The sequence below is a fragment of the Brachionichthys hirsutus genome, chromosome 10, assembly GCF_040956055.1.
Source record: "Brachionichthys hirsutus isolate HB-005 chromosome 10, CSIRO-AGI_Bhir_v1, whole genome shotgun sequence".
NCBI lineage: Eukaryota > Metazoa > Chordata > Actinopteri > Lophiiformes > Brachionichthyidae > Brachionichthys > Brachionichthys hirsutus.
The window spans coordinates 11,528,827-11,556,283 of NC_090906.1; the positions used below are offsets into that span (position 1 = coordinate 11,528,827).

At 45.8% G+C, this 27,457-nt stretch overlaps 4 protein-coding genes across 6 annotated transcripts; 1 reads left to right on the forward strand and 3 right to left on the reverse strand.

Annotated features, from left to right (window-relative positions):
• Positions 1-315: 315 nt before the first annotated feature.
• Positions 316-10,356, reverse strand: dhrs11a (dehydrogenase/reductase 11a). Of its 3 annotated transcripts, XM_068744063.1 has the most exons (8): positions 10,348-10,356; positions 9,168-9,299; positions 2,433-2,642; positions 1,777-1,871; positions 1,538-1,667; positions 1,370-1,462; positions 1,225-1,290; positions 316-1,137 (listed from the first exon to the last, which is right to left on the reverse strand). In XM_068744063.1, exons 1-8 carry the CDS (start codon positions 10,354-10,356, stop codon positions 1,096-1,098), a joined length of 777 nt encoding a protein of 258 aa, XP_068600164.1. In that variant the 3' UTR covers positions 316-1,095. The 3 variants fall into 3 exon arrangements, with proteins under 3 accessions (XP_068600164.1, XP_068600162.1, XP_068600161.1); XM_068744061.1 differs by lacking the exon at positions 10,348-10,356 and having other exon boundaries at positions 9,168-9,474; XM_068744060.1 differs by lacking the exon at positions 10,348-10,356 and having other exon boundaries at positions 1,370-1,667; positions 9,168-9,474.
• Positions 10,106-15,033, reverse strand: ggnbp2 (gametogenetin binding protein 2). The gene is made up of 13 exons (XM_068744059.1): positions 14,941-15,033; positions 14,341-14,421; positions 13,949-14,202; positions 13,701-13,799; positions 13,092-13,205; positions 12,812-13,021; positions 12,546-12,720; positions 12,268-12,456; positions 12,022-12,154; positions 11,555-11,677; positions 11,316-11,446; positions 11,026-11,223; positions 10,106-10,769 (listed from the first exon to the last, which is right to left on the reverse strand). The coding sequence occupies exons 1-13, from the start codon at positions 15,031-15,033 to the stop codon at positions 10,566-10,568; spliced, it is 2,004 nt and encodes a 667-aa protein (XP_068600160.1). The 3' UTR covers positions 10,106-10,565.
• A 1,830-nt stretch (positions 15,034-16,863) lies between these two features.
• Positions 16,864-18,488, reverse strand: pigw (phosphatidylinositol glycan anchor biosynthesis, class W). The gene has a single exon (XM_068744943.1). It carries the CDS (start codon positions 18,486-18,488, stop codon positions 16,995-16,997), a length of 1,494 nt encoding a protein of 497 aa, XP_068601044.1. The 3' UTR covers positions 16,864-16,994.
• A 1,181-nt stretch (positions 18,489-19,669) lies between these two features.
• Positions 19,670-27,455, forward strand: LOC137900069 (unconventional myosin-XIX). The gene is made up of 24 exons (XM_068744118.1): positions 19,670-19,726; positions 20,161-20,308; positions 20,767-20,915; positions 21,010-21,123; positions 21,478-21,610; positions 21,689-21,758; positions 22,563-22,665; positions 22,749-22,845; positions 22,934-23,010; positions 23,219-23,309; positions 23,430-23,595; positions 23,697-23,770; positions 23,869-23,990; positions 24,082-24,195; positions 24,345-24,521; positions 24,590-24,727; positions 24,904-25,011; positions 25,101-25,171; positions 25,255-25,337; positions 26,115-26,263; positions 26,359-26,488; positions 26,738-26,823; positions 26,914-27,249; positions 27,342-27,455. Exons 1-24 carry the CDS (start codon positions 19,670-19,672, stop codon positions 27,453-27,455), a joined length of 2,907 nt encoding a protein of 968 aa, XP_068600219.1.
• The last annotated feature ends 2 nt before the right edge of the window (positions 27,456-27,457 follow it).

A 27,457-nucleotide genomic window follows, 5' to 3' on the forward strand; every position in this document is an offset into this window, starting at 1 on the left:
GCAGCACACACTTCTACTGGTGCGGCAGTGCTGTTAAGGACTCAGGAGGGGCCCCGAGGGACCATTTCCTGTCGTCAGTTGTACTTTTGACTTTGCTAAGGCTGCCATCTTTTGGCCAAATCTGATGATGCAATGAGCAAAGAAATTGACATCCTGTTTAACATAGTTCTTAAAGCTAAAATTGTGTGTTGAGCACATAAACCAGTGGGAACCGAGTGACTTTACAAAGATCAAATGTCAAAGGTCACTACTGATTACGTGATCACAATGTCCAAAGCCTCCGTTTCCCTTCTGTGCTGAACGTGACACAAACCATTCTTCTGGGCATTCCTCTTTATTTTTAAGTGACGTTTTCCATTGAAATGTGCACACTTCTGGGGTATACATTGCACAGTTAGTTTCTCTACACAGGTTACTAGTAGTTCATTCTCAGAGCTTTTCATGAATGGACCCAAGTGCAGAATGACTGAAATTACACAGGCAAAAAAAAAAGAAGAAGAAGAAGCTGGATTGCAGCAGCTTTTTCCATTTCCCAATTCCTCGGAATCCAGAAACTGGATAAAGAGGCGTAGAGATGGCAGGATAGACAGACCGTTGCCGTTTATTTACAGCGACTGACATGATGGTGTCTAGAGTTACAGTGTGAGACCATATCTACAGAAAGTTAGCAATTAAAATAAAATAAAATAAAAAGTCTTCCTTTATAAACAGCAATTAATATTTCCATTTATTTTCAAAAAGGTGTGTCACATGACCTACAAAAAAAAAAATAAAAAAAAATAATAATTGTGCAATCAGTGGCATACTCTCCCCTCAGAAGTGACGGTCACGCAGCTCCCTCTCCTTTGTAATAATTCACAAACCCTTTGTTGCTGCATTCAGGCGTGTTTTCAAAGCGGTTCACGAAGGCCACGCCCTTCTTTTCCTCGCGCAGCCTCTTCAAGGCTCCAGCCCCTTTCGACTCCCAACGCAGCTGAAGTTCATTTGTTTTACTGCACCCACACCCCCCCCCCCCACCCTCCCTCGCCCAGCAGAGGTCGCTAAGGAGTCGCCATGGTTTGCGATCTGCTCCACCTGCGGCTTCCTGTTCCACTGCTATGACACCTGCTCCACTGGCCTCATCTGGATATCCCCAATCTGAAGACACAAACAAGGGGCGATCGATGCAGGCGCTGGCCGACAGATGTAACTGTTAGTTAGGGGGGGGGGGGCGATAGAGTATACCTGGACATGCGGAGGGGCACTTAGTACGAAAGTAACTGCGCTGGCTATGTCTTCGGCTTTTAAACACTGAGAAGGGGAGAGAAGAGGCGTCACTAATGCAACAGCGGGTCTCTTCATTCGCCGTTGTTCACGTGCGTTCTCTTACCTTCATACTTTCGTAGACGGAAGCTGCCTTTTCCGGATCGCTGTTGTGGTGCCTGAAGGCAAACTCCGTCTCCACTATTCCGGGGGAAATACACTGCGGAAATACAACCCCGTACATAGAAATGTACTTTTCCCCGTTTCCACACCGAGACATGCACAGCGGGCTTACCGTGGCTCTGATGTGGGTGTTTGCTTCTCGGAGTTCTTGCCGGACCCCCTCGGTTAGAGCCGTCACAGCGTATTTAGTGGCGGAGTAGAAATGCTCGTCGGCGCTCGGCGTCACTCGGTGTCCGGCGATGCTGTGACAGAAGAGGAGACGCGCGCAAGCGATAAATCGTCTGCTCTCCATTTTAAGGGGAATCCGTGGATTTGTTCTCTAAGGCGTTGTCGTCGTCTTCTTAGCAATACCAGTTGATGTTGATGATGTGCCCGTCGTCCACATTCCTCTCCTTCATTGATCTGTATGCCTCCCGGGTGCAAATAGACAGAGCTAAGACATTCACCTGCAGAGGATGGGGACACAACGACGGTATAAATCCTCGGCGCGTTGCCCAGCCAGATCCTTCTATCATTAATTAAATCAAAACTCACGATTGCATAGCAATTAAATGTCGCTTACTGCTACATGACGCTAAGAGAGCTACGGGATGTGACTGGCAGGCGACCGCTCGAACCCGTGGCCTTTAAGCTACTCGCCGTAGCTCACCTCATTGAGTAACGGGCAGGTTTAAGCCAACGCGGAGGCGTGGCCAGATAAGGTCAGCGTGCATCTTAAACACAAGCTAAGAATACGCTGCTGCACACATCCAACCGGGCTGCCATGACAACCGATGGATGAGGGTTGTGAATGCAGGAGACTGGGGGGGGGGTCCTACAGTGATCAGGGGTTCAGCGTGCCTCTGCTGCACCTTTCAGTAGCACTAGCAACACAAACAGTCCCACTAAGCCCCTCCCCCTCTACTGTCTGTATAGAGTCCAATCATAAATACGCGACCGTGTCTAATGATCCTTGTGCTTCATAAGTGACATGCAAAGCTTTCGCATTGATTCGGATTCTGACTCACATCGATCATGTTCCTCCAGCCTTCTGTCCTCCCACTGAGCAAGGGCTCACTGTGGGACAGCCCGGCATTGTTGATGCACACGTCCACGCCCTTGTGCAGCGTCTTGATCGCTGAAAACATGGACAGGATCTCCTCCTCATTGGACAGATCGCATTTGTACGGGATCAACGTGCCGCTGAGGCCGGCACTCTGGCATTCTGCTGCCAGCTTCTGAAAAACAGAATCAGACCCGGTTTGATTTTAAGAGGGGACAATCAAGACGACATTCCGAGCAAAAATAAATCAATAAATTCATTATCAGGGCTGGGACACTTGGCAAAGAGCGAGGAATTATTAACTTGAAGGACCATCGTAAAAAAAAAAAAAACCGGATTAGCAAAACCAAGATTCCATGGAGGTACCTCTTCCCCCAGATCAGATGGCTGTTCACCCAGGGTGCCAAGAAACAAACTGGGACAGATCCCCCCCCCCCCCCCATCTCCTGGATGTCAGCGAGACTGGAGGGCGGGGCCGGTGGACAGAGAGTAAAGCTGAATGCCTGCTAGCGCGGAGGAGGATGACTGCTTCAGAACTTTAACATCAGGCGAAGACCAGCTTGTTTTTTGTGTGTGTCTGAGTGGGATGAGTTTCTGTGGTTTAACTGGGAGGTTTAAAGCCTGTGATCGCGGTCCAACTATGGAAAGTCTCATACGCGAGTGGGTGAGTCTTGGCTCCACATGTACTGCCATGATTAGCGTACAGATCCACCCAACGGCATCCTGCCGACCTCGCAAGCAACAAAGCAACCAACTGCAATTCAAAAAAAACATTCATACCGAGTCAGTGTACGTCCCAGTTTTCTGTACATGCGACTGCCTCGCGACATTCATTCATTCATTCATTCAGGGATGTCACTTATCATCATTCACCTCCTCATGTGCAGCTGGTGCGAACAGCGCAGCGCCACAGCTCGCTGGCGCGTTGGAAAGAGTCGATGTGCTAAAAGCAGACGAGCGTGAAGCGGTAAACGCGATCAAAGGAAGCGGAGAGCAGAGAAATGTCATTTGTCTCAAGTTCACTCGGGAGGTTTTCCAGACAGAAGCTGGATTGTGTTATGGACCACTCTGCCTGGTGGGCAGTTATAACCCTAATCCCCCCCCCCGCTTAATCCTTTCTGTTCTCTCTCTTAAACGGCTGCGGCACATAAAACTATTTTTTGCCTGTCGTCGTGCGTTTTCATCCTCATTACTAAAGCTGTTGACCGGCAAACACAAAGCATGTGCAGAAGGAAGGAGAAGGAGAGGGAGCCAGGAAGTGCACCAGAGGGGAAATCCCCCCCCCCACAGGCCCCCACACGGCGAGACCAATTTAGTGCCATTATCTTCATGAGTGTAATCTCAGGCTGGTAAGGAACACTTTCCACCTAAAGCCATAAACCAGACGGCAAAAAAATAAATACAAAAATATCAGTCGGAGTTGCTCCGCGAACTAAAGAGAGGTCGAAATCGATTACTTTTCTGAAAACAAACTAAGGCGGTGGTCCCTGAGGAGCTCCCCCCCTACAGAGCCCCCTCACTCATTATACAGCGGAACTACGGTACTTATATATAACATAAAAACACCACTTAAATCCTTCAGAGTGAGGGGGCAAAGGTCACAGCAGGCTGCATAAGATTACAGCAGAGTCTAAAGGTCGACCAGGGCGTTTTGCTTTAACGATAGTCTCATCAAGACAAGGAGATAAGAGAGGAAATAAACCGAGGGTTCGACCAAAGGATTCAGAGTAAAAGATCTGAAAATGGTGTCCGATGAGGAGTAAAAGAAGGTAGACATGCATGACAAGTGATGTTTGCTCAAGTGCCCGGCACAAATAAAAAAAAAGAAAAGAAAACAATTTATAAATCGTGAAAGCCTGAAGGAAATAAGCAAGAAACCAAGAGCTGGATAACAAACTGGTGCAACCAGTGTAGCGGCATGATTAGCCAAGCGCTAATAATAATAATACATTTCATTTGTAGAGCGCTTTTCTAGACACTAAGTCCCTCCACAAAAACAACAAGGCAATAGAGTCAACACATAAAAACATGGAGATGGATTAAATAAATAAAAGCTGTTTTAATCAGGCGGGCTTCGAGTACTTTCTTGAACGTGGGGAGGTCAGAGGAGGCTCGGCGTGGTCGCCGCAGCTTTCACTGCCAATCCTAAAACAAAAAAAGGGCCTCAGCAGATGTTTTTTCTGCTTTAGAAAGACAACAGTTTAGCATCGGACAGAAGACGTGCTGTGCATTGACGCGTTCTTCACACCGTACGTGACGATAAGACTGAAGTGTCTGTCGTGTACTTTTCTTTTTGTGGACGAAACACGCCGAGTCGTGAAACCGTTCCTTCTTGCATTTTGTCTCATTTCCTCTGTGGGTTCCCTTCCTGCACCTGACGCGGGCCGTCAATGGAACAAACGCCGCCGCCGCCGTGCCGGAGGCCCCCTGACGGCAGCTGCGCACCTCATCAATTATGCGAGCTTTACACAGTAGCTGTAGCCCGGAAGCAACACAAACTGACACGAGGGAGTTCTGTGGAGATCCGACAAGTCCAAAAATAAACCCGCGGTCCAGACCGCGCTGGGAATTCAGCACGATAACCGTTGGCCATGAAACGTTTTCCCAAACAGACACAGCCACAATTCCAAAACGGATGCCTTCCCCTTTTTAGGAACACCGAGGTTGAGGAAGTCGAGCTGTATTTGTGTTGCACATGCATCAAATTCTTTCATCGCTCCACTGCTCTCCTCCGCTCCGCTACGACAGCGCATGGAATGACAAGAACAGGCGTGTTCCCGCAACGGCGCTTTCACACACTCGAATCGTCCGGTTCCCTCGTACAAACAACGCACTTTAATCCCGCGTGATGCACGCAGGCGCTTCTACCGCGTCTTCGACAGGATGGGACGGGGAACGTTTGCACCTCTCATACCACAAGGTCAGATGCTTTGAAGGACCGTCACAGCCAGGAAGCCTCACACCTAGAAAAATGATAAGAAACAGGGAGAGTGGCTCGCAGGGGGCCACAGAGCCGTCCGGACCAATCAGACCGCCGACTGCGTGATCTCACCTAATCAAGCCATCACCTTCAAAAACACTGCGGACGTGAGCGTTCAATCATTTCCAGGATAATTAATACGCAGTACTAACACTGTGCTTGTAAAGAGAGAACCTCTTTGTTCTGTGTTCATGGGAATAGATTTCAGTAAACACAACCAGACGGAATGAATAGGGTTGGGATTACAATGTAATTAGTTATCATTATAGGTGGATACCGAACCAATCTGGAATAACTTGCTTGTCTTTTGGGGGACAGTCTCACAGCTTCAGTGGGAAAACACCATCGTCAGCGGAAAAGCTTTCCGAACAGGTGAGACAAACACCCGGGAGCCGAGGAAGCCCGGAGGCAACTCGATAAGCCTGGGAGAAAAATGACATGTCAGACTAGCAAAGCGCTCGGAGATCGCAATCCTCCAGCGAGCAGCTCATCCCCCTCCTAATTGGATTCACCCCGTCCACATGGTGATCTGGATCATCATCATCAAACGGTTCTAAATGGTATCTTTATACACCAACTATGAAAAGTAAAAGTGAATCAGAGTTGATGTGTATTTATTTTTTTTACTGATTTTTTAATCCATAAATGGAGTTTTCAATGTTCAAATGTAATATTTTCTTTCCTGATCTCATTCTGGATCAGATCCAGAAGACTTTTTACATGATAGTTCATATTAGACCTATGAATGTGATTTTTGTTGCGTGATTTGAATGTATATTTTACAAGTTATCGTCTCGCTTCGTCGTCTTCTGCTTATCCGGGTCACGGGGGGGGGGCGTTAGCCTTTGCACTTCAATAAAATGTGGCGTCTCCGGGCAGAATCCATCGATCAGGCAGCCAATCAGGAACCCGAAATTTGTCAGCTTTGACCAAAGTACGTACAACTGATAAAATACACAAGAGAGTATTTAAATATGTTCACTAGTACTGGCCAGTTCTGATCTTTAAATGAATACTGAAGCAGCCAAAGATGGGAATTTTGATGGATGCCTTCGCTTTCCAGTTTCATTGCATGCAATAAAACACAAACAATACTTTCAATAAGCAGTATTTACACAGACAACAGATAACATGCAGAAGAAAAACGCTTTCTCAGGCCTCATACAACCGAGGTATGGGTCTAATTACAACTTATCACGATTAGCAAACGAATGTAAACTCATGTGGTGGAAATTCCCTGCTCAGAGTACTCCTAAATCCCGTGTTTATGTTTTAGCATAAGCAACTGAGTTCACGCTCCCATGACTGAACTACAGCATCACATTGTGTCACATAAGCAGATATAATCCGGCATATGGGCTATGTGGGGCAGAGCGATTTATAGCTCTAAGAAAAAAAGAAACGAAAAGCTCTATTCAATCGTTAACAGAGTCAGATACAAGCTCAGACTTCAAATCCTGCTCATGTCAGGAATCTCACAAACGCACGCACCCCCAAGATGATCCTTCTCGTGTTTGGTGGTGATCTAACTGCAAACGCAGACGCGAGGCTCTCAATGGACCGTCCTGTGCGTCGCAAGGAAGCCATTTTTATAACCCCCAACAATACACTGCGTGCAGCACCGTGGGAATCAGGGCGTCTTCCAGGAAGGTGCCCCAGGAGTAAATGAGAAGCTGGGCTGCAGCCGCTTGGATGCGGCCCTGGAGTCCATTCCTGCTCAGAGCCCATGGTGACCACACGTCTCCCCCAAGCTCGCCGCTCCCCCCCCAATCGCCTACTTAATAGTCTCCCCAACAGTAAAGCAATAACGCAACTCTCCACTGCACAAACAGACATCTATAAAATCGGAATCCATTTCTTCCCGTTTGCTATTGAGAAACACTCAAAAGCTTCATCTTCCCCAAGTAAAGAAATAAATAACAAAAGGGAAGTGGAGGACAATCGCTTAGTGATAGTGACACTTGTACCCCCCCCCCCCCCCCACGAGAAACATGCCAGGCTTTGGCACAACGCTACAGCAAGAACTCGGTTTACTTATTAGAGAGAGCACAATGCTGGCTTTGTCCCTCAACTCACAGACGAGCCTCTAAGGTCCCGTACAAGAAGATGAAATCGTGTCATAAAGCTGAAGAGATGGAAACATGCCCCCCCCCCCCACACAGTTTAGCTGTCAGTTTCAGCTTTAATTTCATGCATCATAACCCTTCATAAAGAATAAAAACTGCATCGAGTGAAAGCAGCGTACAGATTCCCGTGTTGTGACCTTGTTTTTGTCTTGAACATAATCAGACCGGGCTTGAAACGAGCTGCTGCAGTTAACTATTGACTAAGGGTCATGTGACCGCAGCGTGAATAGAGGGAGGCGCTCTGTTGCGTAATTCTTACACTCACCGTATGCATGTTTGGGCACGGCTGCGTGCGAGTAGTCAAGGCGAGGGGAAAAAGCCTGATGTTTAAAAAAAAAAAAAAAAAAGTGTTGATTGAAATGTGTGAGATTTTATTTGACAACTAGAAATGCTACAGAGAGTTCAAACCGCCGTCGAGTCCCAGCAGCCGCCTGTTAATTAATTGAAACTAATTCAAATTCCACCCTGTAATTAAAGTGTAATAGCTCCTTGTCATGTTTAATGATCCACTCCAGAACTGCATGGCTGCTTCTCTGCAACACGCCCCAAACCGTTCCTACTGAGGTTAGTCAAAATCTGCCAAGCCGTTCGGATCGGATTAAAACCGTCACACTATTTAGCGACTATTTGTTTTATTTAAAAGTACATTCAGCTACAGTCCTGTCACATGGGACAGGAAGAGAGCACATGTGCTGTTTCTCTAATATAATCTGCTATGCTAAGATTCTTGCTAATGCACAACATTAATATTATACCGTACTGCACAAACAAGGTAATGTTGTTGACATTGTAGCTGAATGTGCGTGTGGGCAAGTCTTCTCTAGGCCAGTACTGGAAGCTGCGATCGGCACAGGGTGAGGAGGATGAGGATGAGGATGAGGAGGAGGAGGAGGCTTAATTACTGGCTGACAAGATAAGCAAGGTGCAGTGCCTTATGGCTTATGGTTAACAAGAGTTACCGGGGAGGGGGCCACAGACATCTGCCCTGCAAGGAGGCGTCCAGCGTCCACCTTTCCAGACTCCATCATCCTCTTCCTCCACAACGACAGCAGGACAACAATCACTCCACATGCTTTATTCTGACTGACCGTCTTGCCTGATGATTTAAGTTCCGAACCCCCAGCCAGCCCCAGCAACGCAGCCTGAACCCTGACCTCAGCGTAAGATGGTCATCAGACAGAAGGGACATTTCCCCAATATGGATTAACTCATTCTGGATTAGGAGATTTGGTGGAATTGGCAGGGAGATGCCAGCATTAGTCACATAAACAGCGCCTCTGTTCCTCAGGTGTAATAACAGGAAAACAGGCTTTAATTAAAAAAGGTATTGACTGTGATAAAATCAATCAATGAATGCCCCCCCCCCCCCACAACGTGACATAATCCCTGGTTTGATAATCTATTAACCAAAGATTAAAAGTCCTGCTCTTCCTTCTTTTTTAATAGCAGTGAGGCTAAACGTTTCTAGCTAACGTGAAGCTAGCGACTTAACCTAGTTAGCTCGTTTGTTGATGGCGTAATAGAGCTAACCTCCGTTACACGTCGGCTACATTTATTTCGCGGTGGTTAAACGGTTCTAAATTTAATTACTCACCTCTATTTTGTCAACATTCCTGGCACAGCCGACGACCCTCATGCCTTGCTGGACCAGCGCCCGAGCGATAGCCGCACCGATCCCCACCGAGGCTCCGGTCACCAGGGCCACTCTGCCTTTCCACCGCTCCATCTCTCCCCCTTGTGCCGTCGACGAAACAACGGCCCTCGTTCTTCTGTCTGCCTCCACAATTCAAGCCCGTCTCAAGTCTCTACCATCAGTATCGGGAGGGATTTGTTCAAATAGGCTCCTGTCTTGATGTGCGCGGCGTTCAGGACGGCGGGAGGCGATGCGCTCAAGCCCCACATCCACGCGCTTCTGTGGATGAAATATGGAAAACCCTGGCGTGAGTCAATGTTTGGTTCACGTCAACTCCCACTGAATTTTCTTTACTCAATGGGGCCTGTGTTGGCATCTGGCGCCTCCTAGTGGTGGAAACAAAAAACAACACAACAGCTATTATGTTTCTTTATTGGACTCAAATACCGGGAATATTCAATTTTTGGGTCAGAAAATATAAGAATTTTAGTTGTTAAGAGTATAAAATAGTAAAATAGGAACCAAAACCTTCAGTTACCCGGTTTCTCACCCGGGAAGACACCCGCTTTAAACATGCCTTCCTTAAAAAGTGACGTGCTAGGCCAGTTTAGCAAGTTTAGCCATTTTAGCCTAGCACGTCACTATGACGCATTCCCTGGATCGTCTCTCCTCTCCCTGCAGCGTAAACCTCAACCAATTACACAATTTTCATCTACAAATATATATTTTTCTTTTTAAGACTAGGTTTATTAATAAACTGGCTGCACTGGCTTCGTTAATTGTGCTTACATTGTAAAGACTAGCACTATGCATCCAGTATAAGAAATTCAAAACAATATCTGACCCCTAGTTACGTTTTTTAAAAAAAGAAAAAAACACATCTAATGAATATTAATAAATATTCTTTATTTAGTAATATTTTAACATCACAGCCAAATAATCATTACAAATGGATGTTTTCTGTAAAATCCACATTTAGAATTTCTGTACGCATTTAATGGCACAACCGTCACGACGAGAGACAGGTCACCAAAGACTGAGATGAAAGAAAACATAAAGTAAGACCCCCCAACACTTATCCCTCACGTCTCAGCTTGCAATCATTACTAATTCCACTGTGCTCTTCACCAATACGAATGACTAACACCATATAATTATGTTTGGCCAATAGACAAAATTTACAAGTGTGAAAGTGGCCACAAATTAAGATGCAAAAGTTGGTGGAAAAGTGAAAAAGAAAAAGAAAACAAGAATCCCAAATGGGATAGAACACTGATGAATTTCACGATGATATTTTCTGATGATGTTGCAGCAGCGGTCGCGAGCGTTGCTTCCAAGTGAAGATGTTAATCGTGCATCTTAGTTGACACCAGTGGTGGCAAACCACTTTCCACAGACTGGCTTGCTTCCCTTGGTGGTTTGGCAGTAGTTGGTGAATTTGTCCTTCAGGAGTTGTCGGTACTGGTAGCGGTTGTTGTAGAAGGACTGGTTTGTTTCTAAAAACGCTTGGATTTCATCTTTTGTCAGACAATTCTCTTCATCTGAAGTCACCTCTGAATCATCCTGTATTAAATAACACAACCAAAGTACAAGACTTCACCATAAGACCCACAAAAAACAACAACAGTGCATTCATTTTTATCCCAATTAAGGAATTAGCTTCAGAGTTTAGCAAATGAGGGGTGTGTGTGTTATTTTGTGGTTACATTGACTAACAATATTTCCAAAAAGAAACATGCCATTTTCGCTTATTGTAATACTCTTGCATGGGTAGCAGTGTCACAGTTAAGAAACTGTTCCAATTACGATTCCTACTTACAAGAAGTTCCACGAGACTGCCGTTTGCCTCTGGAGGACCGGCGTGAAGGCTCCTCTGACGTGCCGTCCATGGTAACCGTAGTGCAATGCTGGCAAACGTATCGCTACATAAAGAGGATAAGATCCCTTTGGTTTGGCCAGTGTGCGACGATTGTGAACCGAGGCCAGTTGTGTTCCCATCGGACATTGCGGCTTCACCCTGTGAAAACATAAAACGCTTTAATCGGATGCACGGCCTTAAAAATCTTTTTGTATAAAGGAGCAGAAGAATCCCACATTTTGTCATCTCACCTGGTTGGAGTACAAATCTCTTTTTTTACTCTTGCGCTGAGGGTTTTCCTCAGAAAGCGGCCAACAACCAATGCAGCCGTCTATTCCGTCCTCCTTGTCTACAGCACAGTGACGAACGTTTGAGTCCTCTCCTGCAGAAGGTTAACAAATCCACAGTAAGAAAAAAAGAAAGTCAGGACACCATATACATACAAAAGTCTAAAGATGTTTCCAGTAAAAGTCCCCGGCTCGAAACAGACCGGTTTCATCGTGCTCGCATATTCTCTCCGAGCAGGTGACGGAGGGTTCTGGAGACCCTTTCTCACTGCCTTCAGTACACGAGGAGTAGCCGCAGTCGCTGCCGTTGCTATGGGCCGATAAATCTGAAATAACAAACAAACAAATATCGGACATGGACAGAGATGTGCCGATTTGATAGGGACACCCTGCAGCATCTGAGGAAAGGCGCTTGGAGCAGAAGCCAACTTCACTGATACAGTAAGAGACCCGACTTGGATTTGTTCTTTGATGTATAAATATCTGCATTATTATCTTATCTCAATGCAATTTATTTACCGAGTGGCATCCCATTTCCTAGATAAAGATTTTTTTTTAAAACTACCCCTTGTTTCTCTGCAGCAAGTCAAAAAGGAAGTGATGCTGGAAAACGAGGGTCGGGGTCACACAGAGACGCTAGGATTGGTTCATCTGCGTGCATCATCTTTGCCTTGTTTGGTGTCGCAGCTACAAGACGTGCTTCCATTGGTGGCGATGATCTCATCACATCCAGTCTCCTCCCCTTCCTCCTCATCATGGCTCCCACACACCTTGCAAGATCCCTCGACGGAGTCGAGAGAACCCTGCGGAACCCCCCCAAACGGTGCAGATGTGAGTGAAGGCAGACAGGTGTGCAACGCGAGACGAACGCGGATAGATAAAGTGGTCTACACATTAGCTGTGTTTATAGGATTACCTCATCCAGGTGTTTTTCCTCGTCTTCTGCCTCCCGTTCAGACACGTCAAGGCTACACTTGTTTTTGCGTCGATTTTTCCGTTTCTGCCTCTTCTTTTCCTGCTTCAACTCTTTGGCCCGCTCCTCCTCAGACAGCTCCTCAACGAACTGCTCCAGCCGACTGATGCCCTGCATCGTTTCCACAGCCATCTAGGGACATGGGAATAACTATAATCACACCCAGACATAACGACAATTTGTTTGAATGGCACAATGCTCAAAAGCAGCTCATTGTGTACCTCAAAACTTTTGCGTAGAGCATCAATTCCCAGGTGGAATAATATCTGCCACGTCTGCTCCTCTGCTCGTAACTTCTGCCAGATCCTGTGCAGCCGCTCGTAGAGGTGAATGCCCACACAGGTCAGAACCTCTTCTTGTGCAATGTCAATGGTCTTCGCATGTCTCTCTCTGCATCTTAAAAAAAAAAAACCATCATCGTAAATTGAATGTACAAGTTCACCGAGTGGAACGTGGTAGTAATAAAAAAAAAAAAAACTTTACTTACTCATAGCCTCCAGCAAATTCCGGCTCCGCCCGGCACAGCAGGTGAGCGATAAAGTCGGTGTCACAACAAACATGGATGTGACGTTCATGGGGGCAGCAGCATAATCCCTCATACAAGAAAGCACGATACCTCTTCTCCTTCGTGCTGTCCACCTCCCCTATCAGGATGCTGTATGCCCTCAGAACTTTATTCTTACAGTCAGTGCAAAACCTGTGGAACAAAGCCAATTACCGGTAAGTTATATTTAAACCTCTAACATGTGACAGCCACACGTGTTTACCTGTGTTTGCGCAAGTACGTCTCTAATGTTTCCAGGAGACAAGCACTGTCGACTAGGACCACCTCGTCTCTGCACTCCTGAGACATCAGCTCCCAAACATCCATCCAGCCCCCCCTGTAAGGATGCACACAGCGGTCATCGCAAGTTACAATGAGCATCTGCTCAACCTGCAACAATGGATTTTGTAATTCCACCATCGGTGGCTAATGCTAACAATAGTTTTTAAAATGGAAAGATCCACATCCAGTATGTATTAATAGCTTGGGTTACAGGACAACGTAGCAGAGACCTTTTGAATAAAGAAAACAAGCATTTTACAGCCTAAAACTGCCCAAAAGATTTTTTTTTTTTTTTACATTTATTATTTGCGTTTTTTCCAGTGGAATTCCTAAAACCTGCTCCTCTGCCCCCCCCCCCCCCCCCCCTCCCTTCACACTGATATACTGACAAACGACAAGTTCAACCAATCCATCCTGCCTGGCAGGAAGAGTAACCGAGTTCTCAAACAAAGCCTCTTGACACCAACTTCCTGATCAATGTTTAGAGGAAAAAAGCAGCTGATGAAATAGCTCGAAGAGTAAAACAGATTAAAATAGTCACAACACTCACCCAAACGTTTTAGGTTTATGAGTGTCCAACGAGTGCAACTGACAGCGTTTGTTCTTTTTACTTTTTGGAATGGAGTCAATGATGTCATTCAACTTTGACCTGTTAAAAAAAACAGAAAACAAAAACGGTTCCATTGTTGTTTTCAACATACAAGTTGTTCATCTGATGAATTCAACACTAAATAAAACATTATGTATCAGTATTATAAAAAGTATATCCATGGATTTCTGAATCTTTCTCTATCTTACCCATGGACGTAGAACAGGGAGTACAACTTCTTCGCGTCTGCTAAACAGGCTTTGGTGACAGAAAGCCTGTCCGTGGGTTTGACTGCGAGGGGCTCCAGAGCCGGGTTCCCCGACTCCACTAAACGTGAGAAGAGGCGCTCCACGCTTCGTCTGCAGCCCACACATGGCACCAGCTGAGCCAACATGCTGTAGACTTCTCTGGATGTCACCATCAGAGCGATATTCAAGTCCTTCTGCTTCAACTTGGAGTGATACTAAAGATGAATCGTAAATCTGTTACGCGTCACGTGAAGACCAACCGCATGCCTGTTGGCTCAGCGATGGCCGTAATAAACGGCAGGTAAAGAGTTACATTCACATTTCTATGATTGAATGCAACTAAATCCACCCACCTGCGAAAATTGCTTCCAGTGAGACATATTTATATTGTGGCTGTCAACTTCCAGGGCAACATCAGAAAACTCCATCACCATCTGACACAATGCAAGATGAAAAACTTAAACTTCTGAGAGACTCACTTTGGGCTATGCCGATAATCAGATACAATAAATCCATGCCTACAGATTCTATACTGATATCTGTTAACAGACATTCGGTGTCACGTTGCCCATAATCAGAGTAAAAATAGTTTTTAGTGGGATGTTAAAGTTTTAACTATTGGAACAAACGGATCTTGACTCTAATACACTATAGACAGACACCATTAACTAGAGATTTATAATACTGTAAGTTCATACGACAGTATGCCATTTACCATTAAAAAAACCGATGCTATGACAATACTGATGTTTAGTTTCTGTAATTTGTGGTGTTCACCGCTAAAATGTGACTTTATAATCAAAATATAAATTATTAATTTCACTTTACTTTATTATTGCATCACAACAAGTTAAAGTAAATAAGAAACATGTAGGAAACCATTGAGTGTTTAACAGATTCTGCACTAAACCCTGCAGGCCTTCCATCCTCCTTGAGGGGCGACGCTTACTGACCGTGAGACCATCTTCGACGTATAGAGGAATCTGTCTGGCAAGAAAAGGGTAGTCCTCTTCCCCTTCCCTGCAAACCGCGACCAGACGTGCCATGGGGGGGGGGTCTTCCAGCTTGGTTCTAGTGCAGCTCGTCTGCAGATGACACAAGACATCGATTGATCACAGCAGCACGCTAGTGCTGATCTATTGTGGGCTAACGCCTACATCCATTTGACTACAATACGCCATATTAGGGACTACCTACCTACACACTGCATAAATTAAATTACTTACCGGCGTTTCCACCTTCTGATATAATGTTTACAACAGTTGCAGGAAGACTAGCTATAAGTAAGTTACCAAACACTATGGGAACTGGGGGGGGGGGGGGGCTGCTGGTATCGTGATATGTTTGCGAGGTAAGTTGAAATATATTTTCCTGAAATTGCTTAAGAAGTGAAAGCAAATGTAATTATGCTACACTGGCTAGCCAGTCGAAACGGATAGCAATTACCGGTAGCACTGATAAATGATAATAGGCTAACGTTGAAAGTTTCACAACCAAAATGTTATTTTATTAACTTAGAAATTATTTTTTCTTCTCTTTTTAACTTCTATGAATCTGCAAACATGCAGTGTAAACCAAAAACACGTTAGCGTGCAAAGCTTGCCAGCTAGCTAATATCATTTGCCGGGGGGATTTTAAAAAAAAAGCCGGTCAGTGCGTTCCACGCACAATATCCGACAAAAACTGGACACAAACGCTTCAAATACATTAACGAACAAATAATGTAATACTTAAATGTCGACAGGCCGTATCAATAGTGATGACACTTATCGATACGCCCTGTCGACACCCGCTAACTTGCTAGTTTAGCATCAGTTGTTTTGAAGCTAACGTTAGCAAGCTCGAGGGACGAAGTTTGACTGAGTGACTCTTCCTTAACTGCTGTCACTTTTATCAGGCCTTCTTACAAATACTTAACAGATTCCTGTCATCTTAGCGGGGATATTTGAATGCGATTGATACTGTTTTACTCACCTATTCCCAAGATTCCCCCGTAAGTAATAAACAAGTGCGACTGAGTCGGTCTGCTACGGTGGCGGATTCTTTATTAGCGCTTTGACCTCAAGACGTTCAGCGCTGACGTTCAACGCCTGCGGCCTCTAGGGGGCGCAATGGGGAAATCATTTGAGAGTTTTACTTCCGACAAGGATGTCGCGTTTTTAATGGATTTTATGCGTTCGTCTGTTCGTTAGCAGGATTACGGAAAAACTACTGGATGGATCTTGATGGAGATTGATGATGGGCCTTGGTCTAATTTAGATCCCATTAAATTTAGAGAGCGATCCGGACACCTGTCTGGACATAAAACATATGGATTTTCCCATTTACTTATATGAAAGTGTGTCTTCTGGATTGAATTCAGAATGAGGTCAGGAAAAATCTTTAAATTTTAACACAGAAAACCTTATTTACGGATTCAAAAAATCAGTTGTTGACCTTTATTTACTGGATGATTTATTTACTTATATGTTGGTCGCTGTGCTAGACGTACAATATTTAAAACCTTTACAACGATGCCGCTCTACTTTGTGCCTTATATGTCCCTTAATTGTGTCTTACGTGTCCCTTAAATGTTGTGGAAAATGTGTGTATATGCTGTAAAACAAATTGACCTCCGAGGGACAAATCAATAAAAGTAAAGTGAAGTGAAGCGAAGATTTCAACCACTGCGGCAGTCACTGACATCTGAGAAAGACGTTTGGATGAGAAACTTACTTTCTGAAACAGGGCTGCACTGAGCAAAAAAAATACAAAATAAATAAAGAAACAACAATCCAAATCTAAAAGTGGGAAAACAGTACAGTAGAATCTCACTGATTCTGAGAACCATCTTAAACAACATATTTTTTTATTAATTTACATTTGAACAAAGCTTGTACAATTTCAACTTCAGAATTACAGGTCATTTTATAAAACGAACTCATTGAAGTGTCCTGATTTTCAAATCTTGCCCTCATAAAATAAAATAAAGAATCTTTTTGAGAACACAGTTAAAAATGTAATTCTATTACCAGAGTTTCACAGTTATTCCACGTAGATGCAAAACATACATTACAGTGCAATTCGCGAACATGTACAACAGCAAAACGCACACTGAAATTAAACTACTGCAATGAATAGTATCCATTAAGAAGTTGGTTAATCCTGTCAGGACATTTGCAAGTAAAAAATACAACAACTGATTTCTGCTGACGGCTTGAATAAAGCAGTATCTTTCTATTTCAACCGGCTTTTCCCCGGAGACTGAATCTGTCTGTTTATCGCACACAGTCCAAGACGAAGGTACGACGCGACACCCAGATGTTCTTTGTGAAAACAGTAAGAGCATATCGGCCAATCCGAGGGTGGACATTAAAAACAAAGACTGAGCAACACTCCACATGCAAAAAGGTAGATTCGCTAAGCGGCGTGACACGGGCTCCACAAGCGTCTCACATATGCACAAAGCGGCGTAAAGAACAAAACATCCCAAAAGGAGATTAAAAAGTGCTCTGAGCCACTGTCTAACCTGGGACCGGGGTTGCATCACATAGACTCCCACCTGAACTCCTGCCATATAAATGGCTACATAGCCCACTAGGGAAAATATACCCTCCTTGTTAGCGTGCAGAAAGTCCTTTCCTCTGTCATCATTGTGGATGATGAATTCCTTCAGCCCAGATGTGTCCAGAGTAAACTGATAAATTCCACTTATCAGAAGGGCAAAGATCCACGATTGACTGGCGGGTAAAACAGTGAAAATCACAGAAGTGGCAACTCTGACGATGGCTAGCGTGAAGAAGAAATTCCAGTGGACACCATATTCCGTCACGTGCTCATGGTAGCCAGTCATTTTGACGCTAAGCAGCCGTCCCATACCGACAGCAAACAGCGGCCAGACAGACAGGATCTGCTGCGCGACGCGCTTCATTTTGGATCCCGAGGTGTTTTTCCTCCTCGCCTCCCGACAGACGAGGGCATTTGCAAAGACAAATGCTCCGACGCCGTAGTCCATCACCCCCGTGCCGTAGGTTTCCGTCTTAGCATATCGCCTCGGGAAGACACTGAAATCCACAGCGAGAATGCTGATGGCTGTTTTCACATTGACAAAAACTCTGAAGAGAGTTACAAAGGGAACACGGTGCAATCGAACGCGACTTTGAAGGAAGGCGCTTGCGGCGTTCGCGGGGCGCCGACTGGAAGGACGGCTGCTGAATCGATAGATGTACCACAGCAGACAAGCCAAAACGATCGTTGCGATGGCGGCGACCTCGTGGAGGTGGCTGCTCAGAAGGGTGCATGACAAGACAAGAGGAAGAATGAGCAAAGAGAAGTCCAAAAGCAGGTGACAAATCACAGGAAGTGGTGGCAGATGTGTCTTGTTGGCCTGATAGTAGAGAATCAGAACCAGTCCTCTGGCGATGAGGCAGAGCGGGCTCAGGAAAGAGCCCAGTGCCACCTCTAGCAGGCTGGTCCCATTCAGATCACGGACGAAAGCCTCCTTCAGTTCCCTCTGAGACATGACCTGCAAATACACAAATGAATGTCAGCTACATGCTAGAAACAAAGCTGTGCAAATACTTATGGATATATACCACATACAGGAAACACGTTAAGCACTTCGGACACTAGAACAGAAAACACAGCAGATACTTTTTCACGTTTTCAACTGAAAACGCCTTATTTCAGTTGACTAAATAGCAACGATATTCACTTCCGGGTCCACAATTTTAGGGGCGATCAACACGGCCGGAGTCTTCACAGTTGTTTGATCTGGACTACGGCGCTTAATAACGTTACTGGTAATTGGAATTCATTAAAATGTTGTCTCTGTGGTGTCGCAAAAGTATATTATAATATATATATACATATATATAATGTACCGCCTACACACCGATATTTTCAGCTACCAGGAGTCGAAACCATGATGCTCCGTAAACGTGACAGATCATGCAGTTACTTCCGCATTCGGCCCAATGCCGCGTTCACGGTACCTCGGACATTGTGAAACTGTCAAGCTAACATGAATTTTATTTTCTTATTGGTAATACACTTTATTTTCTTATATGTATATATATTTTATGTATTTATTATTTTTGTTCATTATTTGCTTATTAATGTCTACTTACATACTTGTCTCAGATGATGTTTTGTTCCGATAAAAAAATAAAAAGTTCAAAAAGAATAACATGAATTTTAAACATATAAAAGTATTCAGAAAAAAAATACAGCTCGTGTTACCCTAACTTTAAATACACCTTTACAAATCATACATTCGTATTTAACTCAGATAACGGATAAATAAAGGTTAATATTAGTGTCGAAATTTGCGCAACAAAAAACTATTTTTGTTTAATCCAGTGAAATTAAAAAAGATCGGATATTATAATGTCGCAGATAAGATTAATTTTAAGTAAAAGAGCTTAAATCTAAAAATGTCAATCTTTAAATAAGTCGGTGAAGCTTTTCGGGAGAGAGGGCGGGAATATGTGCGTGGTTTGGGAGATTGGGAGGCAGTCGGACAGAAAGGAGCGACGGACGGGAAGTTGCCCTTCCGGAATCTCGCACTGAAATCATGGAAAATGAGGAGCGACTACAGATTCGGGTCACTACAAGTCAGAAGTAGAATTTAGTTGTAGTTAATCTCAAACTCGTTATTTGGAGTTTTCAAACACACACACACGGACGTTACTGTAAAAATCAATGAGTTCTACGGACAAACGTAACGTCGGAGAGGGATTTTGGAATGGAGGGAGACCGGTGAGTTTACAGGGGGACACCACCCACCTCTCTACGATTCCATATGGTTGTTTAGATTTTACTAAATATAAACGTCATTTAAAAAATAAAAAAAAGTTTAACCACATCGGTCACTACCGGTAAAAAACAACAATACCGAATGTTGGGTGGCAGATGAAGAAAAAAAAAATCATTACAATGCATCGATTAAATCAGGCTGTAATTGTACATTTGGGGCCGTAGCATGACCCAAGAGGTGATTTAATTATGCATTATGCAATAAGGACTGCAGACAAGGTCAAAGCCTCTTATACAGGTGTTACAGAATATTAAAAAAAACAAACGCTATGATGATTTATTTGTTATTATCCACCTATACTTATGTAGATTAAAAGTTAAATGCCCTGTTAAATCTATTAATTATGCATATAATTATAATTGGCCCTTCTCATAAGGAGAAAAGGTTCAACCAGAGGGTCCGCGTTCCTCAGCAGCCCATAAATGATTCGCTGGAGGGAGAAATTCAGGCCTTCCTCACTGATGAAGACCGGCTCCACACTTACGACGACCTGACCAAAGTCAACCCGGTGACCCCGCCGACAGGTAGAAATAGAACTTTATTACGCGACGAAGTAAACATGACAAATGTGGCGGCACAGTGTGCTGGCGGTGCACGCTTGGTAGAATGCCATAATCTTTTAAATGTCAAACTCTGCCTGTCTTTAAAAAAAAAAAGAAAACTGCCAGTGTGACTCACGTTTTCCACCTCCAGGATTTGCTGTGTATTATTGAACCACACTGAGATCAAATCTGCAGCGATGATCAAATAAAAACATTGCTGCGCTCCTTGCACTACTTCAGGGAACATAATAATTCCCAACAAGCAACGATCCTTAAAGTTCTTCTACATTTATAATACAGTAGCTTAATATTTGCTTTCGATTGTAGATGTGGAGCACAATATCTTAAAATGTCAAATCTGTCAAAATGATATGTTCTTTGCGCCTCACATGCCCGTTTATCCTGTCGATCCGTTCTGTTTAATGTTCCCTCTCTGGCAGTGCTGAAATGTCTGCAGGCCCGGTACAGATTGAACGTCTTTTACACCCAGGCTGGCTGCACCTTGGTGGCTCTCAACCCCTTCCGGCCAATCCCGGAGCTCTACTCTCTGGACGTGATGAAGGAGTATCACCGCGCTCCTCGGCCCCAGGTATGGGGGGGGGTCGCGGTCATCGCCCCGTTAGTCGGCTGACTTGCGTGTACATTTTTACGTGCCTTTGTGCGTCTGTACTTTTTGACAACAGGAGTTCAAACCGCATATCTTCATCGTGGCGGAAGAGGCCTACAGGAACGTGCAGGGTCAGCTGGAACCAGTGAACCAGTCCTTGGTGGTCAGCGGTGAGAGCGGTGCGGGAAAGGTAAACCAGCGCCAACCGGAACTTGTTTTGTGTCGGGAAGGAATGTTCAATATTCCTTTTGTGGGGTTCTTTGCCCACTATAAGAAGAGACGGGCAGCCTGGGTGTAAATATCTGCTGCCTGGTTCAGCAGCTACAGGGTTAATTCATGCTCTAAATGCTCCTGCGGACCGAAGGAAGTGATGCGTCGTTGTTTAGCACCGCCGGAGGCTTGCTTTGAGTAAACAGAACCTTTCTGATGTCTGCTCTGAAATGTGAGAATGTTTCCCGTTCCACTCCGCGTCTCTGTGTCAAAGGCTTTCAATCATCATCATCATCATCATCACCAACGGTAACTAAATCTTTTGTTCTCGTAGACATGGACATCTCGATGCCTGATGAAATACTACGCCACCGTGGCGGCCTCTTCCTCGGTGATGAAGAGTCAGGACACGGTGGAGAGGGTAGAGCGGCGGGTGCTTGACTCCAACCCCATCATGGAAGCTTTCGGTGAGAAAGCCGATTTGCTTGCGTCTCATTTTTACGTATTAGAAAGTCACTCGTTCAACGCTTTGCCCCTCCATGTAGGCAACGCTCGCACGCTGCGGAACAACAACAGCAGTCGCTTTGGGAAGTACATCCAGCTGCAGCTCGACAGGTAGCAGCAGCCGAGCCTGGTGTGCAAAATGAAGCGAGATGCTTATTCATTTATTTATTATTGTGACGCTCTCTGTGTGCAAAATAAATATGTGATTGAGTGGGATAATCAAAAATACAGAAATAAATCATTTAATGGATCTCCTTTACCAAATTTGCAATAATTAAGAATTTGTTGTTGACTGTTTTACAAAATTTATCCCACAATTTTTTTTTTTAAAGAGCTCATATAATTTACTGAAAATTTGGAGCAGGACCAAGCTCCTAACCTGGGGAGGCAGAGCCTTCTCCATCGCTGCCCCAACCACTACAAGCCTGCTCTGATCTTATCACCTTCAAGAAAGAACTAAAAACCCATCTGTTCAACATTGCTTTTAATGTCTAATTTTCAATTTGATATTTTATCTAATTTATTCTCATGTTCCTATTTTATTGTCTGTATTGATTTGCTGTTTTTATCTTATGTACTTTCTGTAAAGCGACTTTGAGTGTCTAGAAAAGCGCTATATAAATAAAATGTGTTATTATTATTATTATTATTAGTTGTAACTTTTGATCAAATGTACGTTTTAAAGTCAATTTGAACAGTGAGCGATGAGGTAAGAAACCTTATCATCACTCGACTCTCGGTGCTGATTGGCTGTCGTTGCCCCGTTAAGACAGTCGTGTTTGGGGGGAACGTCGGCTCAGGAGCGATCCTTCAGTGAGGCCCAGCAATGCTGAATTGGTGCGGACGGATGTTAAACCCACGTTCCGACGGGCTCTAATATTTGGGCGGTGTTGTTGTTGTTGTTGTTGACTGAAGGTGTCACCTGTTGGTGGGGGCGTCTCTGCAGACCTACCTGCTGGAGAAGACCAGGGTGGCCTGCCAGCCAGCTAATGAGAGGAACTTCCACATCTTCTACCAGGTGAGTTAAGAGGACGGCGCTAAAGAGCTAATATTTTAGTTTAACATGAAACGTATGAACTCTGAGAGCGTGTCGCTTTTCAGATGATGAAAGGGGCCACAGACGCGCAGAGGAAAGAGTGGAACATACCGCTCGGCCAATATTTCGCATGGCTGCCAAATTCTGAGGAAGCAATTGAAGGTTGGTCTAATTTTTTCACATGTATTTTGTCTTTTTTTTACATTTTCAGTATTGTTTGATTCTTCGTGTCACTGCTACTCGTTTACAGAGGATTGTTTTGAAGCGACGCTCGAGGCGATGCTTCATCTGGGCATCGATGTGGGAAGACGGAAGCAAATATTCAGGGTGAGCTTTCGTCACTTTTCAGGAGGAAGAGTTATTATAAATGCTCCGATAAACTTGTAATCTGCTCACAACTTTATTTCTGTGTGTTTTTTGAATATGTTTACTGCTTACAAATGCTTAATGAGTGCAGTTAATGCGACATAAACATGAAGTTTACTCCTTTTTTTTTGTGAACATAGCTTTTCATTTCTGTTTCAAAACACTTCAGACATTGGCAGGGATTCTGCAGTTGGGAAATGTGAGTTTCACCTCTTCCTCCGATGAATCCCAACCATGTAACCCTGATGAACAGTCCAAAGGTAACACGGTTTTGTTGTCGCACGCAGTCACCAAGCGCTTAAAGCTGGCTTTACGTAGGCTAACACAAGCGTGCCGTTTACGGGCGAGGTGCCATTCCTGTCCTCTTGCCCGTCTTTCAGGCTCCTTGCAAAGCGCTGCTGAACTGCTCTGCGTTCCTCCTGAGGAGCTCCAGACATGTTTAAGGGTCAGGACGCTAAAGGCGGGCAAGCAGAGCGTGCTAAAGCCGTGTTCACTTTCAGAGTGCAGCACGAGGAGAGACTGTCTGGCCAAGGTCATCTACGCCCGGTGAGACGAGGAGCTGATCGTCAAATGATGAGAACTCCTTTTACCACAATCGCCGAGGGGGGGCCGTGTCTGTGTGTTCATGGCGTGTCGCTGATTTACAGGCTGTTTGAATGGCTGGTTACGTTCATCAACGACAGCATACGTGCAGACGAATCCGCTTGGTGCAACTTCATAGGTAAGAGCGTCCCTGCCTCGTTTCCATCATTCCTGCCTCACTCTTGAGACACACACGCGCACACACACACACACACACCTCTCCTCTGTGCTCGCCAGGCGTTTTAGACGTGTACGGCTTCGAGTGCTTCCGCAGTAATAACTTGGAGCAGCTGTGCATCAACTACGCCAACGAGAAGCTGCAGCAGCACTTTGTGGCTCACTATCTCCGAGCGCAGCAGGTGGGTAACGGCTCCTCCGGGGACGACGAGCAGAACTCGCTGTTTTCCGAGGAACGAACCTCGCGTTTCTTTCCCTTTCGGCTTCTCCCAGGAGGAGTACGTGTCGGAGGGGTTGCGGTGGTCCTTCGTCAAATACCGAGACAACCAGCGCTGTTTGGATCTCATCGAGGGAAGCCCCATCAGCGTGTTTGCTCTTCTTGATGAGGCAAATATGATCTTTTAAAACGTTTTCTTTGCACATTGAAGCGCCTTGTTATTCTGACTGCATTGCTAACGCTTGCATCGATTTAGCGTTAAATGCATGCATTGTCAGCAGGCGGATGCTTATGACCTCTTGCGTGTCCGTCCTCACAGGAGACTCGGCTCAATCGAGCCTCGGACGCGAGGACTTTCAGGGTCCGCCTGGAAAAGGAGCTCTGCGATAACGCCGACATCAGCTGGGACAAGTTTAGCCGGGAGCCGCACTTCACCGTGAAACATTATGCCGGCAAAGTCAACTACCAGATACAAGGGATGGTGGAGAAAAACAAGGTGAGGAAAGATTTAAAAGGAGCCACAGAACAAGCCCCCTCATCTCTGACTGGGCTCCGTGTTCGTAGGACCCGGTGCCGCCGGAGCTCATCGACCTGCTTCAGAAGTCTGGCAACCTCCTGCTCCACCAGATCTTCACCGGCATGGAGAAGGAGAACCCGAACTCCAAAGGGCTCAGCAAAGTCACGGTGGTCTCCAAGTTCAAGGTGGCCGTTTTACAGGGACAGATTTTTGAATAAGAGCCGATCATCGTCATGTTTGGCCGTCTTAGTCGCTGCTGCTTATTCGTAAGGCATGAAACGAGTTCGGCGACGGCGACGGCTCGCCTGCAGACTTCCCTCCCGGGGAGGGTTGAGGAGTCAATGCTCATGTCTGATTCTAGAACTCTCTGGAGAGCCTCATGAGGATCCTGCACACCTCAACTCCTCACTACACTCGCTGCATCAAACCCAACCCTGAATGCAAGCCGCTGACCTTCCACAAGGAGGCGGTAGGTGTTCTTCCCCTGCACTTGCTTCCGTTCACGCTGGCCTGCAGCGCTTTTGACGGGACAGTTTTGAACGTCCTCTCTGCCGTCAGGTCATGCTGCAGCTGGAGGCCTGCGGGATTGTGGAGACTATTCGGATTAGTGCCGCTGGTTTCCCGATAAGGTGAATCCGTCGTTCCTTCATTTAGTCTAATATCCATGCGTGGCTTCGTTTTCTTTTTTGACTTGTGGCTTGTGTTTTTACAGAATCCCTTTCCAAGGCTTCATGCAACGTTATGGACTGATAGCAAAATACGCAGAGGGAATCATTTCAGGGAATCGCTTTCCTGGTAGGCGCAGTTTATATTGTGATTTATAAAACGATTTCCTCTCTTCAGGTTTGCTGGTTAATCCTTCTTCTCCTCCATTATCCCCTGCCAGTAAATTTGATCGTCAGGTCTCCGCCGCTGCACTCGGGGCCTCTAAAATCTGGACTTTCTAACATAATTAGCAACTTCTTATGAACTTTCCAGGTAAACGCATGCTCCTCTGAGGCTCTGGCTCTCTGGGCTTGCTTCGCATGCTGTTTCATATGTAGAATGTGTGGACTCCCATTTACTTTAACTGACTGCTCTATTGATACGGTCGATGGTGTCTCTCCAGCGCCGTTGGTCCAAATCGGAATGCTCTGTAAACTCCCTCAATGCACGGATGGATGGAACCTGCTTGCTTCAATCATCCCCTCCGTTCTCTTCTCTCATACCTACTGCAAAACGAATGCTATTTTCCATTTGTCTCATCTTCATCTTGTCTGCACCTCATTACTAATTAGCAAAATGTGAGCATTTCAGCGTAAGCATTTGCAAATCGCTGCTGCGCCCAGATACAGGATGGCAGAGCTTGAGCTAGCCTTGTTGCTTTAATGTTGCTCACAACCCCTGAATCCTCCCAAATATTGTCGTTTGAAAGACGCATTGACATCATATTCATACCAAGGCCGCACTGTTGAGTGGGATGGGTGTCGTTGCTCATGGGCTGACCCCCCTGGAGAGTCAACCATCAAAGGAAATGCTGCGTTTTAAAGCCGCGCGGCCCGTGCTCGGTTGACGTCTGCCTCTCTGTCCCAGATGTGGAGGCGGAGCGCCGCGGCGTGCAGAAACTCCTCGGTGTCGTGTCGTGCAACGAGACGTTTGCGCGCTCGCACGACCTTGAAAGTGAAAAGCATCATCCACGGGTGCACTGTGGAAGGACTAAGGTTTTTCTCACCCAATCAATGGTCGGTCATTTATACGCAATTATGGAGTGTTTGGCAAATGTTGCCTGTCTGTTAAGGATTGATGTGGTTCTTTAACTTGGCGGCTCCTCTCGCAGCTCGATCTGCTGGAGGATCGGAGGAAGAGGATCCTGTCCCGGTGTGCCTTCTGCATTCAGTGCTGCTGGCGGCGGCACCAGCGCCGCACATGCCACGCCCGCCGGCGGGCTGTCACCCTTATCCAAGCAGGTAAACTCATAATACCGCTGGGTTTGACCTCACTGTCTGGTCGGTGGGGGGGGGTCTGTAGTCTGTACACAGTCGTTTATGCCTTCCGGTGCTACCAAACACCGAAGCTCATCGGATTATCCGTTAGTCACAAATACCCTTCTGGGGTTTCCTTTTTAACGGGAGTCTGTAAACGTCTCGCGGCACAGATTGAAGAGATTGAGAATGAACGTGTTTGTTGGATGTTGACGTGTTTTACGCTTCCTGCAGCTGTGCGGTCCTGGCTGGTCAGGAGGGAGGTCCAGAGGTGGAACAGAGCGGCTGCTGTCATCCAGGGCACTTGGCGGAAATGGAGGGTGAGATTCGGACGAGCACATGCTGGAGCTTCCATGTCTGATGTTTAAATGTGGATTGAGCGAGATGAGAATTGATGCATTTTGTTCCAGACATTATTAAAGTCCCTGGCTGAAGACGAGCTGGATGATGCTCAGGACCTTGCGGAGGAGAGCGTGCCAGCGTTGAACCCTGTTCTGAGGGAGCGAGGCTCAGTGCAGCTCTCCAGCATGGAGGAGCCCGTCACGGTGCGAGGGTGGCCGATGGGCCTGGCCCTCGCCTCGGCCCTGGCCTCGGCCCCGTCCGTCACCGTGTCGCTGACCGCCACCGGCCTGCAGAAGATGATGTCTGTGATGGCGTCCCTCAGCCTGCCCTCCAGGAGAGGAGCGTATAAGGTGGAGACCAACCAGTACACCCGGGGGCTCGCCTCCATACGCGCTCAACCCAAGGTGGGGAGGGCACACGGCCACGCAAGTTCTGTTTCAGACCGATAGAAGTCATCAATCACTCTGTGGTTTTTAATGATTGCGTTTCTCCTCAGGGATCTGTAAAGCTGCACTATCAACGATCTCCGCTTCTCTACGCTGACAGGCAGCCAGACGTAAAGAGCGACGTCACAGGCTTCAACGAGATCCTGCTGGAGAAACGTCCGTAAAC

Bases quoted from the DNA above. Each gene is read 5' to 3' on its own strand.
- LOC137900069 (XM_068744118.1), top strand. From the start codon at position 19,670: ATGAGTTCTACGGACAAACGTAACGTCGGAGAGGGATTTTGGAATGGA. The intron at 24,522-24,589 runs GTGAGGAAAGAT...CCGTGTTCGTAG, and splicing joins GGATGGTGGAGAAAAACAAG to GACCCGGTGCCGCCGGAGCT. The intron at 25,338-26,114 runs GTAGGCGCAGTT...TCTCTGTCCCAG, and splicing joins TTCAGGGAATCGCTTTCCTG to ATGTGGAGGCGGAGCGCCGC.
- pigw (XM_068744943.1), bottom strand. From the start codon at position 18,488: ATGTCTCAGAGGGAACTGAAGGAGGCTTTCGTCCGTGATCTGAATGGG.
- dhrs11a (XM_068744060.1), bottom strand. From the start codon at position 9,299: ATGGAGCGGTGGAAAGGCAGAGTGGCCCTGGTGACCGGAGCCTCGGTG. The intron at 2,643-9,167 runs GTGAGTAATTAA...TCTGTTTTTCAG, and splicing joins GGAATGTTGACAAAATAGAG to AAGCTGGCAGCAGAATGCCA. The intron at 1,138-1,224 runs GTATACTCTATC...TTGTGTCTTCAG, and splicing joins GTGCCCCTCCGCATGTCCAG to ATTGGGGATATCCAGATGAG.
- ggnbp2 (XM_068744059.1), bottom strand. From the start codon at position 15,033: ATGGCACGTCTGGTCGCGGTTTGCAGGGAAGGGGAAGAGGACTACCCT. The intron at 12,155-12,267 runs GTAATCCTATAA...GGGGTTCCGCAG, and splicing joins AGGAAAAACACCTGGATGAG to GGTTCTCTCGACTCCGTCGA. The intron at 11,678-12,021 runs GCAAAGATGATG...TTGTTATTTCAG, and splicing joins TAGCTGCGACACCAAACAAG to ATTTATCGGCCCATAGCAAC.